Source organism: Micropterus dolomieu, linkage group LG05, assembly GCF_021292245.1.
Source record: "Micropterus dolomieu isolate WLL.071019.BEF.003 ecotype Adirondacks linkage group LG05, ASM2129224v1, whole genome shotgun sequence".
In the NCBI taxonomy this organism is placed as follows: Eukaryota; Metazoa; Chordata; class Actinopteri; order Centrarchiformes; family Centrarchidae; genus Micropterus; species Micropterus dolomieu.
In genome coordinates, this window is record NC_060154.1 from 22,137,804 (window position 1) to 22,153,445 (window position 15,642).

Consider the following 15,642-nt stretch of genomic DNA (forward strand, 5'->3'; position numbering starts at 1 on the left):
TCACTGTTTCTGAAACTGCTACAACATGCAAATATCCCCAGTGCAGGATCCGTAAAGTCTTGTTTTATGTCATGTCAGGTTCATAAACAATCTCCATCTAACCATTCCCCCCCTGTTTTAGGTGCACACATTTGCATATTTATATTATATATTTATGCTATATCCTTAATATGAAATATTCTAAACAATTCAAGTTTGGGCTGTCAGGTTACTTTTGAAACTGAATATTTAAAACAAAAATGTAATTTAATTTTTTTAAAGATAAAGGACAAAAGATGTTTGCAGTTACACATTAACAAGGTCACAGTCATGTTTATCTATTAACTACAAGTGTAACACAAAAAATCTTGTATTGTGTTACTTTTGACCCACCTGTGTGTTACTTTTGTCCCAGCTGATGGGGTCGAAAGTAACAATGTGCCACTTATGTTTAAAGTGAAATTATACGGAAATCGTTCTACATTTGTACAAAATACCACCTGATATTGATAGACCACACCTGTGAGTTAGTGACCACAGAAAAAATGTATCTCTGTCTGAAACAATATCTTTTAAAATCATGTTTTTCTGAAAAATGGTACTTTCGCCCCCGCTCTCCCCTATATATTTTTCAGTGTTGGTGTTGTTGGCAATAAGAGAAAAAAAATCTAAACTCATCAGCAGGAATGTATTTGTGTGACAAAGTTAGACACACAAAATCACTCCATCACTCAGCCAAACACTTAGAATCTCCATGCTTTACTGTCATTGATGAACCCAAAGAGACATTTGATTAAAATGGAAAATTGTTTTAACTCTGGAGAAGCGATAGCACTAAAGACAAGAAAAAGGAAAATGTATGAAGAAAGTCTTTGGGGGGAAAAGGCATTTGAAAGCACACAACTTCACAAACACAGATGCTGTTATTGGTGTGTGTGTGTGTGTGTGTGTGTGTGTGTGTGTGTGTGTGTGTGTGTGTGTGTGTGTGTGTGTGTGTGTGTGTGTGTGTGTGTGTGTAACAGCTGCCATCCTTCCCAAAGCCTGGAGGGTGTACTGAAAAAGAACAGCTGAAGTGTTGTAGCATTTACACAACACTACATATGTTTGTAAAGTTGCAAAAAGAGGGGAAAGTGCATTTACATAGTTCTGGGCAACATGCTAATTTGATGCCAGAGGTAACGGCATACAAGGGGAAAAATCAGAAGGACCAGGATTTGGACTGTGGTTTGAGATTAGAAAAATAAATAAACATATAAAACATGCACAGCAGAAGAAACCATGCAGACCTCACAGCAACTGGCACAGGATTATATACAAACTGTTGGTGGTACTGTGAGTGACTGTAGAAAAAGAAGTGATACAGCTTTTGTAATGCAAATGGTTTTGTTCTGCTTTAATTATATGCTCAAGTATTATCAGTTCATACCAGACAATAATATGCAATAAGATTACAAAGATATTCCTTTTTCAAACATTTTCTGTTTCAGTACGTCTACAACTATAGTAAACTAGGCTAAATAAATAAATAGTCTGGCTTATATGATGAACACTATGTTTACACATCGAAATAACCCCCATGTCAATAAAGATAGTGTCACTAAAGAGTGCGTTTAGAATCTGAATCTCTGTTCAAGTTCTTTCAAAAATAAACTTTAAACAAATTCTCAGGAACATTTGGGAAATCAGTCCAAAAGGTGAAATCTCAATTAACACCTCAAGGATACAACAGCACATCATCTGCAAGTGACCACTCACTCTTTTTCAAACAGGTATTGCTTTGTGTGATGAACATGAGTTTAGTGTAGTATTCTCTGATTTGTTTGTTTAGTTTAGTGCGAATGATTCTGCGACATGTCCTTTATATCTTCACATTTTGAAAACACTGACATACGAAAAATTCCAGGCTTGAAACTTTAGTTTTAGGATCATTGCGCTTGAGTTACTACTACTACTGGCCATTTTTTTTGCAGTCCATCTGATTTCTAATTTCTTTCATCTTTCACTACTGCGTGCTTTCCAATGTAAGTAAAACATGTCTATAAACTTTTGTCACTGAATGCATTTCCTGTCCTAAGACAGTAGCCTCCAGGACACAATGTGAAGTTCATTAAAACACTATTCTCATAACAAGCCTCTATGTTAATTATTTTTGAGCATCCAAATAGGTTCCACAGGGCATAATTTGGGCATAAAACAAAAACACAACAGACCTCCAAAACACTGTATAAAAATACTTACAAACCTTCAACTTTGTCCTATTCAGAATTCTCAAGGTGGATAACAACGCAGGAACTAAACAAAATGAAAATGCAAAATGATCATAGAGGAGGAACTCATCATTGGCACTGTATAATGAAATCCAATCGAAGGGGAATAATAACAGTCGCAAACAGACCCAAGGGATTCCAATTTCCAGTCTCATTACCCAGTAATGGTTCAGGCATTAGTGAGATGAGGTGAATAGAATGTCAGGTCTGGGAGAAAAGGTTCCCTTCCTAATGCTTTTGGACACAAATCAGCAGCATCCGATGAACTCTTATTGAGGCATCCATGACAGAGGCACACTGCGATATACATCCTGCAAAGTATCTGTGCTGTCCTTGGCTGTTGATCAAAACTGTAGCGTTTACAGTAGGGCTGGGCTTTGCAGGAGTTTCATTATCTGTATGAATTGACTTTGGCATAGTGACGCATTGCCCAAATTGCTGCCACAAGAAATGTGAGATTCAGGGTTATAAGAGAATGGATTTATATTTGGATTATGGGAGTTTGAATGTATTTACATTTTGAGCTGTATAACATTCTTTGTAATTAACTGGCAGTGAATTATAATGTCTACAATACATTAAAATACTTAAAGTGTGGGATATTACTACTCACATGACTACTGCCCATAAACCCATTACTTCATTTAAACTTAAAGCTGCATTAATCAATTTTTGTCGACTTGGGGGCACGCAAAGGGCAAAACAAGCTGACACACAAACCTTACATATTATTACTTTATTAAGTTGTGATAGCAGACATGTTAGCAAACATGTGGCTGATTAAACATCCAGCAGACAACAAGCAACATTATAATCCCGCCTCTTTCTGGCTACCTGACAGATGTGCAGCCGAAATTTGCTCACCTTTTAGATCTGTTTTAGTCTACACCAACTCCTGAGAAAAATATCTGACTCTTCAGCTTGCTAAATGTGCAGGTCACACGGAAACTGGCTGCCTTTTGCCTCTGGCAACAGGGTAGAGAAAACTGAACTGAGCTAAAAAGTAAATAAAAGAAAAGACGAAAAAGCTCCACAGAGATGCAGAGTTGAGTGATTGTTCTCTGTGGTTCTCACTACGACGAGCAACTCCTTTCCATTACCCTTCGTCATTTGATTCACTGTTAATATAAAAAAATATTGATTAATGCAGCTTCAAATTAAACAAACATGAAGACATTTCCTGTAGAAATCTATGGCTTGGCTGGAACAATTTGTCCCAGAGCTGTAATTTCAGTATGAAGGATATTCATCTGAAGATCCTAGGAGATTACATCTGTATCTGTGGGGACTATCAGAGGCAAGATTTACAAAAGAGGCCTTCTAGATTCTGAAAATGCCCGTTTATTTATAAATATACTTACTAATCTATTCATATCTAGGGGGAAATATGGCTTAAAATATTGGAATAAAGGTAGTCAAAGGAGATTTTGCTTTTTCTCTCATGATCTCTTATTAAATATTATCCAATTTTGTGCTTACAAATTTGGTATTCAGGGATGCTTAAGAAACACAAGAAAAACGCACCATTTTAATGTTAAAACTCTTTATGACTTTGTGAGAAGATCATCTTTTACAGCCGGCCTACTGACAAAATGTGGTCGATACAGTAGTTAAACCCCATTAAAGTGCCAACTTCTGGTATCAGGTCCCTGATTTTCTTTTAGTCCCATTTGACCCCAAATTTGCATTAAATGAGGTGAATGCGAGTATAGTGAAGCAGAAATGCCGATATATTGTTGACTATGTTGTAAAATACAGTAAATAAAGGAGGCAGAGATGGAGAGATGCTACTTTACCTCTAGTGATCTGTGCAGCTTCTATGTCTGTGAGTAGAAACATCTCGATGCTGCAGATTCAAAAGTCATCATACAGACTTTATTATGTGAGAACAGTCTCCTCTCAGATTCTCCCTGATGCCACTCGCTCAACATTCATACATTCGGATAGTCATAACTGGAGTGGGTAGAGAGAGGAGGAACTGTAGGAGAAAGAACAGAAACACCCCCCCACCCCCCTCGTGTTCCTGCAGTCTAACCCCTTATTGAGTCACTCCTCCAGAAGAGTGTAATTAAGATCACAAGTTTGAGGATAGCCTGGATCTGACTTTGATGTAGTCTGTCTCAGGAAGGCTCACTATAGAGTCCTTCTTGGGTAGTCCTGAGTCCCCCAGACCTGTTCCCACACCCCCTACTGCCAGCCCTGCACCAGTTCCAAAACCCTGTACAGAACCAGGCAGGGATGCTACAGGGAAGGCCCCCACAGACATCTGGTGGGGCAGTACCACCCTATGTGGTATAGCGCTTCGGATGCCTGTGTGACCTGACGGGGTCTGAGGGGGTCCAATGGAAGTGGAGGAGACTCGTGCAGATGGGGTCGGACTAGGGGCACCTGGTTGCGCCCCCTCATGAGGCAGTGAGGGCTGAGAGGCTGACAGTGCCCTGGCGTCTTGGCTGAGACCCCCCATTTGCAAAGAATGGGTACTCTTATGTGTGCTGGGCCGGTGTGCAGGGCTGACTGTGTGCTGCTGGACTAGAGAAAGCTGGGAGCCTGAGGTGGGACCCGCCAGGCCACTGGATCCATACTGGAATGATCGTCCTCCAACTGCCAGTGGGCTCTGGACAGGGGGGCTGGACAGGATGGGAGCAAAGGCACCAGAAGCAAGGAGCTGAGACTGCAGTGGAGAGGCTGAGACAGGGCTGGATACACTTTCCATCACCTGGAATCTCCTCACCATCCTAGGGGACTGCAGGTTCCCAGCTCCCACAAAGTTCCCTTGCATGGGGGGACAAAAGTTCATAGCTACGGCCTGCTGCAGAGTGGCAATTGCTGAATTCTGGGGTTGGGTGGAGGAACCTGGAGGAGTAAAGATCCCACCATGTAGAGGAGGTGTCATGGACATGGCCCGTGGTCGTGGTACATCAACTTGCTGAACCATCTCCCGATCATATTTAACTATCTCTTGGATCATCTCATTCTCGCGGTTGTTGAAAACACCAGAGTTCAGATCATGCTGAACTTTGTGCATCAGGATTGAGTTCTTCTTGCCTGCAATGACATGGAGACAGAAGGTAGTATTGTTGCTGAAGTAGTTGATATTGGTTACTAAAAGAAAAAAAACCCTGCCATAGTTATACAAGTAAAATTTGGTTCAGTCAGTGTTTACTATAGATAGAAATAACAGGGTAACACTTTCTATGAAGGTCATCGCTATAATGACTTATGCATGTATTTATAACACGATATAATGCGTCCACAAGACATTATAACAGTTGATATAATCACTTACAAACATGCATTAGGCGCTATAGCAAAGTTCATAATGTATTATGACCTTGTCTTCAACAATTACTTGACTTGACTAAATGTCTTTTAGTAGGCTACGTTTTGTGAAGTGGTTGTCTTTAATTGTCCACTGCATCTGTTAGGGCCTGTCCATAGGCTCGCCATTCATCTGTGACAACATCTGAGCCTCTTCTTACATGAAGTTGGTCGGCAACAGGTCTTCTCTTGAGCGATCTTTAACCACCAAGGAGTTTTCTTGATGTAATTATGTTGTGTTTTTGTGCGAAACAGCAAAATGTTCAAAATTCATACAGACTGTTCATAAAGTGAAGAAACATAAATAAAAGTTGTTTTCCTGCGCAAAATGTGTGTCACTTTACTTAAAGCAAAATTACGTGTTATAAGGTCTTATAATTAGTTCATATGGTATTATGTCCACCTGTAATATATTACACAGGGATAGATATTTTAACACTTTACTTAAAGCAAACAATGACATGCTATATAACTTTAAACATTACTATAAGCTATTATTCCATTTTATATCACTAATTCTAAATGGTGACTAAAGTGTATTCATAACGAGGCAGAGTCGATGGATATAATGTGTTATGGAACATGGTCGGAGATTCTTGCCGGACATTGATATAAACTGGTAAAACTATTAGTTATAAAACATTAAATCAAAAGTTCATAACACATTATGAACTTTGCTATAGCCCCTAATGCATGTTTGTAAGTGATTATAACAATTGTTATAATGTCTTATGGACGCATTATATCGTGTTATAAATATATGCATAAGTTATTATAGCGATGACCTTCATAGAAAGTGTTACCGTAACGGCTTTTAGCATTTACCATCATCCTTTATTCTATTTCTGGCCATGGTGGATAGAGTAGCCTATATATGGAACTAGCTGCCGTTTTCCTCACACACAAAATCCATCACTGACAAACACAGAGAGAGAGAAATAGAGAGCAACTAACATTTTGCACTATAGTGCCTATTGTGGGGACAGGCCAGTGTTTTTGCAGAGTCATCTCAGTGCTGACAATGTCTGTTGCAAAGGCATTTGTTTATCACTGTTTCTATTACTAAGGATGTACTACCTATATGTGATTAGATTATGCACGTGTTTGTGTGTGTGTACTTCTACATGGCTGGTGCTTAGCATGCACTGGCCATGCATGCTAATGTAACTCCAGCACCATGAGTATGAGTGTAGCCTCACGACTGCTTATCCCCACATGTATGCAGTACCAGAGACATGCAGCAACCTCACAGCTCAGCTCTCCTTAAACTCAAGAAACCGAGAACAGAGGGCCAGCTGAACACACTGTTAGAGGAAGCAGTCAAAGACCCTTCCACGGTGAGTGGTCTGTGAGTCACAATATTCACTGTGCATCTGCGATTACTTGTGCGTAATGGGAGATGCTTCCTAGATACAGGCCCACAGGGTCGCCATGACCGTGGTGGCAAACAACACATGCTTGAGCAGTTGCTGTATCTGCTGACTTAACTGTGGCACGCATTTTTTGTATTCAATGGGGAAAAAACATGTTGTGTGATGTCTGAGATAACTTACAAATTATAATTAAGTTCCTCCTCTCTGACAAAAGGACCAGGAAGGGTGATGGAGGAGGTAAACAGAGACATCTCTCTTCTTGATGAAGAGAGAAAAGGAGCTCATTTGGTGAAACAATTCTTTCTAATCAGTGAATCAATTTCTTTGACACGTGAAGAGAGGTAACTAATGACGACTTGAGGTGGACAAACCCTCAATCAGTCAGCTGTTCCTTTTGTTAATCATAAAGGGAACTTAAGTTAAGGAGAAAGGAGAAAGGAGAAAGGCCAATCCGGACAGGGTGCCTCTTAATGTAGATACGTATAACCTTTCCACAACTGACGTAGGATGTTCGGAGTATGAAGAAGGGGAAGAAAATGTTTTTTCCTAGAGGGATGTTTTAATGTGTCTTGGGACGACTGGAGTTGGCACTCTAAGCTTACCCAGGCTTTACATCCAGCAGATGGTAGGGCTGAAATGTTGGAATATCTGGAGCAGCAATGTTAATGATGATGTTAAAGGCCAATCAGGGCAGCTCCCTGTCTGTGAAATATTCAGCTGCTTGCTGGCCTTCTTAGCTGCACCCAGTTGACTCAATATCTGCTGTACATTGAACGGAATCACAGGAGATGGGTATGTAGGGAAGGTGTGTGCAACTTGAGTAGCTCTTCCGCATTACTGTAATGCGCTGTGCTGCAGCCTAGAAAAATCTGGCAGTAACATCGATAGAGTCCTTCCTGGAGGACAAGGTCTTCATTGAAGTACACTTCATCCTGAGGAAGCTAGAAACTGGTAGCACTAGCCAGGTGTCCATCTTGGGGACTCATGGACAGCAAACAGATGCTACAGGCAACACCCAAGGGTGATAATAACCCGCTGATGCTATTTCAGGCTAAGCTGGACAAAAAGGCAACAGGGCAAGGACCACCTGATAGGGAGGTAGGCACACAAGTTGTCTCAGGTGCCAATGCAGAGCTTCATCGGGGGTTACGAAGAATTTTAGAGGTCAGAGACCTTATGAAATTGAAGCAGTTGTTTAGCTGAAGCTTCCCTTTTTGCAGAAGTCACATACGCTTTCACAACAATGCCTAATTATTACCTAGTAAAACCTCCATCCCCCTTTAAATCACTGCTAAACACCTGCTTCTGCTGATCTTCTGTGACACTGTGTTTCCAATTTCATGTATTAATGGCATGAAGTCAATGGACAAGGGATTATCTCCTCTCTATGTAGGAATGGCTGACAGGTCAGAGACTGTTTATATGAAAACATATAGATGGCTACTGGAACAAGTCTGGTTCCATCAATCCTTCAAAAAAAGATTATATTTGGGGGCATTTCTGTGTTTATTGTATAGTGACAGCTACAGAGAGAGGCAGGAAAGGCAGGAGAGAGAGCGGATGACATGCAGAAAAGGGCCCAGGATTGGAATCAAACCTGGGCCGCTGTGGTAAGGACTCAGCCTTACTTGCCTGATTTTTTATTCACACCAAATTAGGCGTTGTGCCTCTGTGTGTTTGATCCAGATGACAAAGTCAAACAAAAGAACACATTATTACCGATTAATATTCATCAAGCACACATGGAGCCCGACGGGAATGTTTGGTTGGTGGTTGGGTCTTAAAGATACGCCAGTCTCCCTCCAAAAATGTGAGATGCCTGACTGAAGGCTGCTCATGTGTGGAATCTAGCTGCTATGGCAACAGCTGGCAGGTGGCTGATGCAGGGCTTTTGTAAACATGTGAAGTGCGGTCATGTGACAGGGGGATGTGACATCAGCTTTGCTGACCTTGGTAGTTATGATGGGAGGGGCAAGTTGTTTGCATTGTTTACTCATTAACAAGGGGCTACCAAAGCTTCACTAAGAGAAAGCAGTCTCTGTGCATGTTTGTGTGTGTGTGTATGTGTGTGTGTGTTTCTGCCATCAAACCACAGATGTTCAGACAGAGTCGCTGCTGTGCAATCATTTTAACAAATCAGTAATTTAATCTAGAGACAGTAGGCTATTTAGGTACAAAAGGTGGTATTGCTGCACAGTTTCCGCCATGATATTCACATACGTGTCACATACGTTAAAAAAACTTTTTCCAAAATATCAGATTTCCACAGGAAGCATTCAATTGAAGAAATTGCAAAATAAATGATTCACAGCCATGAATACATTTTCACAATCAGTTCCATTCCTCCACCCCACACATCGCCCCTCTTTCATTCACACAGTTCATCACAGCTGTCAGATAGTGCAGTGTTTTGACAGAGACATCACGTTAATGAATGAATACATTTTCCTTATGCATCGTTTCATCTTATAAATGACTCATATGCTTAGGGAGACACCATACCTGTGGCTTTTGTCAGTGAGGCGTAATGCTAATTAAGCGTGACTAAATCTCTAAGACAAATTTCATAAATTAGGTCTGAATGGAACGATTCATTTGTTACATTGTTTAATTTTGTTCTAAAGACACAACAGAGGGAGTAAAAATAAAAGCCACATGAGCCTGCTGAGTGGACAGAGATTTAATGATATGTCATTCTGTGAGACCGAAACCAAATATTTATGGTTTTTTGGTTTGGTTTTGATAAAATACATGACTAGCACATAGACTAGCATTAAAAAACTTTAAGACATCAGATGTCTGCATTTGCCTGTGTATAAATCTACCTATTGAATGCGCAATGTGAAAACAAGTAATGAGAAAATTGCTTGGCAGTTACTTAGTGTGCTCCTGAGTTTGAAAGGCTGTTCACGTCTGCCCAAGTGAACAACAACAAAAAAACTAACCAAACTCACTAAAGTTTTGAACACCTTTACACACCACGGAAAAATGGCCATTTTAAACAATATCAAATAAAGGCAACTGGTGGAGTTATTGTTGAAGGTGGCAGTCTTACCTATCCTGTCCAATCTGTCGATGGCGACCGTCTCAAAGGCCCTCCTCATCATGGGGTACTCCTCAAGCACCTCATTGAAATTGTCCACAGAGAGAGAGTACAGGCGACAGTAGGTGTCCGCTCGCACACTGGCTGTCCGTCTGCCACGGGTCAGCAGACAGATCTCTGGTGTAGTGAAAAGGAGACCAGACAAGTGACAGATCACAAAATGGCAGACTGACAGACTTCAGGGTGTCAGAAGGTGACAGAAAAAATAACAGAGAGAGAAGTGATATCCCACTATTACAGTATTACCAAATAATAACATGAAGGACATCTTCTGTCGAAGATGGTTAAAAATAAACCCGGTCCTGTTTGTCTCCTTTATGTTTTGTCAGGAAGATATTACTTTTTAGCCTCAGTTGATGTCCATATGCATCAAAACTACTAGTGAGTAATTTATACCACCTTAATTCACCTTAAACATCACTTTAAGATACTGCATTTTTTGGCCCAAATTTGGAGAATATTTTAGTCATGTGGACATTTAAATATTCATCGAGCTTTCCAAATGCTGGCTGTACAAAACTTCTAAACAAATGAGTGATTACAATGAAAGTGTTTTATGCATGCAGTAGTTGTGTGTAGCCAGTATGACCCACTGATAGTAAGACTGAGTATTACCTCCAGCACTGGCACAGCACTGACAGCTGTGTGAAGGAAACACACTCTATATTTGGAGATGTGCAGCTAAGCTTCATTACATTCAGTTGTTCCCCTTCCTTTCCCCTAGTATATTCTCTCTAGCTTTCTTCTATGGGCTGGGGCTGACTGTTGTCTTGACAACCATATGCCCTCCTTTTCCCCCGCCTGAAAGGTCGACCTCCTCTGACTGTATGCGGGAAAGGGAGAAAAACGAAATGCGAGATTCCATTAAGAACATGCATAGGGGCACTATACTGAAATGGACTATGGCTGCTCCAGCAGCAAATGGGGCTCTGCACAAAGCGAACGAATGAGTGAACGAACCTACCCCTGTGTCATTAAAAGCATAAAATAATAAAAGCATAAGCAACTGTGCTATGACTGTGCAGTGTTCATTAGAGGAATAGTTTTTGAGAAATAATCTTATTCACTTTCTTGACACGAGTCAGATGAGAAGATTGATACCACCCTCATGTCTATCCATTGAATGTGAAGCTACCGCCAGAGCTGAAAACAGGGAGAAACAGCTAGACTAGTTCTGTCCAAAGGTAAAAATAAATTTGACAAGCTGTGGGGGTTTATGTGCTGGATTGTTTTTTGCCCAGGTGCACCACGATGATGACAAGACTACAGACTATAAGACTCATTTGTACTAAGCTATGCTAACTGGCTGCTGGCTGTAGTCTCATATTTACCATACAGATATGAGACGATTATTAAGCTCTTGGCAAGAAAGCAAGTAACTGTACAAACGTATCCTTTTAAGGCAAACCCCGCCCCCCCAAAAAACAACTAACATTAGCCATAATGGTAGGATCTAGGCCACAACAGCATGACGGTTTCAGTGCGTTATCCCTTGAATATCAACAGATACACTGTTTCTATACAACAGACGCATACTGTACATACAGTACACTCACACACACCCACATACATTCACCGACTATGTGTCTACAGCAGCTTTTTATTCAGAGATTATTTAAGTGTGACCTTGAGTGTGACGATGTTTTCTGCCTAGCTGAGAAGGATTTTCTCAGTAGATCAATGATTAATAGGCTAGGAAGATAGACACTCTACCGGCTACTGTACATCAGTGTTAATGTTCCTCATGGTCAGTGGCTGTAATGGAAATAAACAAATAAATATATAACATGCGGTCGTTGCATTACTCTGTCTGTAGCATGTTTATGAGTGTTCTGAGTTTCGTCCAGTAATTTTCAAGAAATGAAGGTTGAATTTTAAGCATTATTGATGCTCCAGTTTTGTAAGAGTTGTCGAAAAAATCTCCTCAGAATCCACAAGATGCCCCAGATGTTCTTTCATAAATTGTCACTTGGTATCTTCCTGGTTATACATAACACAACCATTTGCATATTGCTAGCATCATTAGTGGGAACTGCTGGGAGAGGATAATATCACTAATGAAACCGTTGGGGCTACATTAAAAAGCTGTTCAGACCACTGAGTAACCATCTTGTGGATAGAGAAACTGTCATCCTCGAATATATAATTATTATATATAATAATAAAAAATACAGATAAATCCAGCATGGGTTAAGTTGCTAGCACTAATTGGGATCATGACTGCCTTAACCTTGCACTGTTTCCTGTTCCCATTAGTGGAAAACATAATGTCCAAAATTCTCTTTTACAGTTTTATTGCCCGATGTTAACTTCTTCTCCTCTTCTAGGTACCCGTTTAAACATGTTGTTAACCTTATTCGCGTCTTCTTGATTCTGAAAGTTAATGCAGCTCAAAGATTAGTTAACTACATAAGCCCCCCACAATCTGTGCTACTATCAATATAAATCATTTTAATTACAGGAAACAACTTTGAGGCAACATTTAGTGAAAGCTTTGTCAGTTAAGACCGGTCACAGCAGCAGCAACACAAGTCTATGCAGAGTAATAGTCAGGCAGTGAATATGCTACTGTACAAAAATTGTAATGTAACTTCAATATTGTCACCAAACCCAATTAAGGATCAAGCTGTTATTTAATGAACAGATGCTAAGTAATGTGATGGCTGTGGCTGGACAAGTGGTAGGCAACATTATTCTGCTAGACCGCAAAAAAGGCTAAACTGCAGACTCCGCCGCATTTCCAGCTACAGAAAATAGTTTGCAAAGCTCTGTCGTGTTTTAAATATATTAGTACAATAACAGAGCCAATCCAGGGAAAGTCTGCCAATGAGAAATGTGTACAAAAATGTGGCATCAGTACAGGCTAAGGAATGTAAATGTAAATGTAAATGCCCGGAGCATTCGCTTTTCTGAAACGTGTAAAATATATCCAATCTGTGACCTAATGTTTCTAACCACTAAATACAGCTAAATCCTATAAATATAATTTAGAGCAAATTCACATGTTTGGCCTAACATCACTATCTACTTACTGCTACTAAATGAAAGATTTGACCACAAATACACACTGCACTGCGCCCTACCACACAGCTGTGGTAAAACCATGTTGTCCGTCCAGTCCTGCTAGTTAGACCTGTGCGTCCGTCCCTGGTGGCAGGGACAGCTCTGAACAGTCTATGCTTGACATTACAAACGGGCCCTGTCATCACCGTTGTGCTGTGCTAATTAGCTGTTATTAATTGGATGTGTGTATGTGTGATGTGTATGTGAGTGTGTGTTCCATGTATCCATGCCACTTCAAGAGCGCTGCACGTCAGTGAACACTGGTTGGCTGCAGAGGGCAATTCACTTTAAAAACATGGCCCAAACCATCAACCCAGGAGACTTAAAATAGTGCATGGGTATATGTTTGTGCGCGCCTGTGCGGATGTATGGGGCAATAACGGCAGAGGCAACACATGTTTTTAAACAGCCACAGAGGAACAACTCCCTAGGAAAGTGGGACAGAAGTGGCTGTAAGGCAAGACTGCACAAGAAGTCCAAGTAAAATGTCAGGGTACTGGTTTTTTTTCTGCTTGTTGCTGCAATTCCTCTTTAAATACTAAACAGACATCTGTGATATTACTTTACTGGATTGCATTGTGATTCCAAGTGTAAATAACACATGCATGGAAACGTTTAACAGAACAGAACAGAATAGAAGTTATATTCTAGGGTTGGGTGATGTCAAATTGGCATCTGGCGATGTCTACAGTGAAACATCAGGATGGATCTACTCTGTTCCTTTCTATCGTAATATTCAATTAAATTCACTTCACTTCACAGGGGATTTGTTGGCATGGGACACAAACATTTACATTGCCAAAGCAAATGCGAAATGAAAACAATGTACAAAACGGAACAGAATAGAATAGAACAGAGTAGAATAGAATAAAGTAGGGCTGAACGATTAATTGCATTTGCAATATTATCGCGATATGATAAAATGAGATTTACTAATCGCAAAGGCTGCGATTAGGCTCTGGTCACATGATACGCAAGAGTAAACCAGTCTGCAGAGGAAGTATCAACTAATACACATTATGCTGTATTGACTTGGACAATGGCCTTAAGCTTGACAGAAGTTGACACTAAAAAACTTTAGTAGTTGGTGGTGGTGGTGGGTGAAATCGTCGGCCATCTGCGGCTTTGATGGGCAGGAAAAATGCACAACAGAAAGACACGTGTAGTAAGGTAAGTGTATTGTTGTGATCGGTATAGCAGGCCGAAGTACACAAAGCCACCAGTCAGCACAGGAAAAATATGTGAAACGGCATTTCAAACCAAACGCACAAGTCCGAAAGAGGCCCAGTCTGTCCCGAGTTACTGCCCGGTTACAGCCAGTGCGCTGCTTACTTGCATCGCAGGCTGCAGGGGAGGAGGGGGGGACTCCGGTGTTGTCAGAGAATTACCAAGCTTGTCTATTAAACACGAGAGACGTCACATGGTTTTATTTTCGTTGGCCAACTTTTCAATTGAACCTCAAAGTGAGTATTTATTTAGGTTTTTGAGATCGACTCATTAATTGGTGGTTGAAATGTGGGTTTGGTATTGAGCGCTTAATGTATAATACACTGTTGTGAACTTTATTTTTCTTGTGGTCTATAGGTAGGCCGACCTGATGATATCATATTATTTAATGCCATGAAATGACTCTCAAATTATCTTTGTCATAATATCATAATTTTATATTTCTTCTACACCATTGCTCATAATAATAATTCTTGCATCACCTAATTTCATCATAACAAAGTCCTGGCCTACAAGAAAGAACAGGGTATGTTTAATCTATCTAATATTGTGTTGGTCATACTATACACTGATTTACTGTTTGTCCATTTTGAATAAGGAGGTAAAGAGCTTAAAAATTAATCGCATATTAAATCGCAATATTGGAAAAATAAAACAAAGCATGATCCTAAGGTGACAAAGACAGTGACGTACCTCCAAAGTAGGAGCCGTCCATCAGCTTCATGCCGATGCTTCCTTTGGTCAGGACACTGACCACCCCGTGCTGGATGAAGTACATCTTCTTGCCGATGGTGCCCTCTCTGACGATGTAGTCTTTGGGCTGGAAGACTTCAAATCTCAGTTTGGTCAGCATGGCTGTCACAAAGTTGGGATCGGCATTGGCAAACAGCGGCATGGAGGCCACCAGCTTTCGGCAATTGAAGTTGACGATTTCCTAAATGGTGACAGGAAACAGCGTTGGAGCCTGATGTTATTTTGGATGTCGTAAGATTGTTGTGCATGCACTTTAGACATTATAAGAGTTACACTGCATGAATTCCAGCACCAGAAGGAACAGTCAGATGTGGAAAATAGATGCTAAGATTTAGCTTTTGTTGTGGGGCATGTTCTGATTTGCCATTTCAGGAAGAAAAACCAGTAAAACTTTGGATTAAATGTTTGATTAAGCATGATGGTTAGAGCTCATGTATTTCTTTATTTGAAAACAGGAACGTATAACAGTTTACACCTAATATTTTTCAAAGGGCTAAAAAAACTGACATTAAAAACATATTTTTTCCAGGGCACATGTTTAACCGTTTTTTATTGTTTC

General features: G+C 40.4%; 1 protein-coding gene across 2 annotated transcripts in view; it reads right to left on the reverse strand.

Moving 5' to 3' along the window:
- Positions 1-2,967: 2,967 nt before the first annotated feature.
- hcn2b (hyperpolarization activated cyclic nucleotide-gated potassium channel 2b) overlaps positions 2,968-15,642 on the reverse strand; it is a 43,456-nt gene continuing 30,781 nt past the window's right edge. The window contains exons 6-9 of one of the 2 annotated variants that reach the window (XR_006825110.1): positions 15,024-15,264; positions 9,993-10,157; positions 4,043-5,291; positions 2,968-3,364 (exon numbers count right to left, since the gene is read on the reverse strand). Coding sequence is in view for 1 of the 2 variants with exons in the window: in XM_046049463.1 (XP_045905419.1) it covers positions 4,321-5,291; positions 9,993-10,157; positions 15,024-15,264 (1,377 nt within the window). In the remaining variant the exon portion in view is untranslated. Of the gene's footprint in view, positions 3,365-3,391; positions 5,292-9,992; positions 10,158-15,023; positions 15,265-15,642 lie in introns of those variants that run through there. The other variant, XM_046049463.1, reaches the window with a different exon arrangement.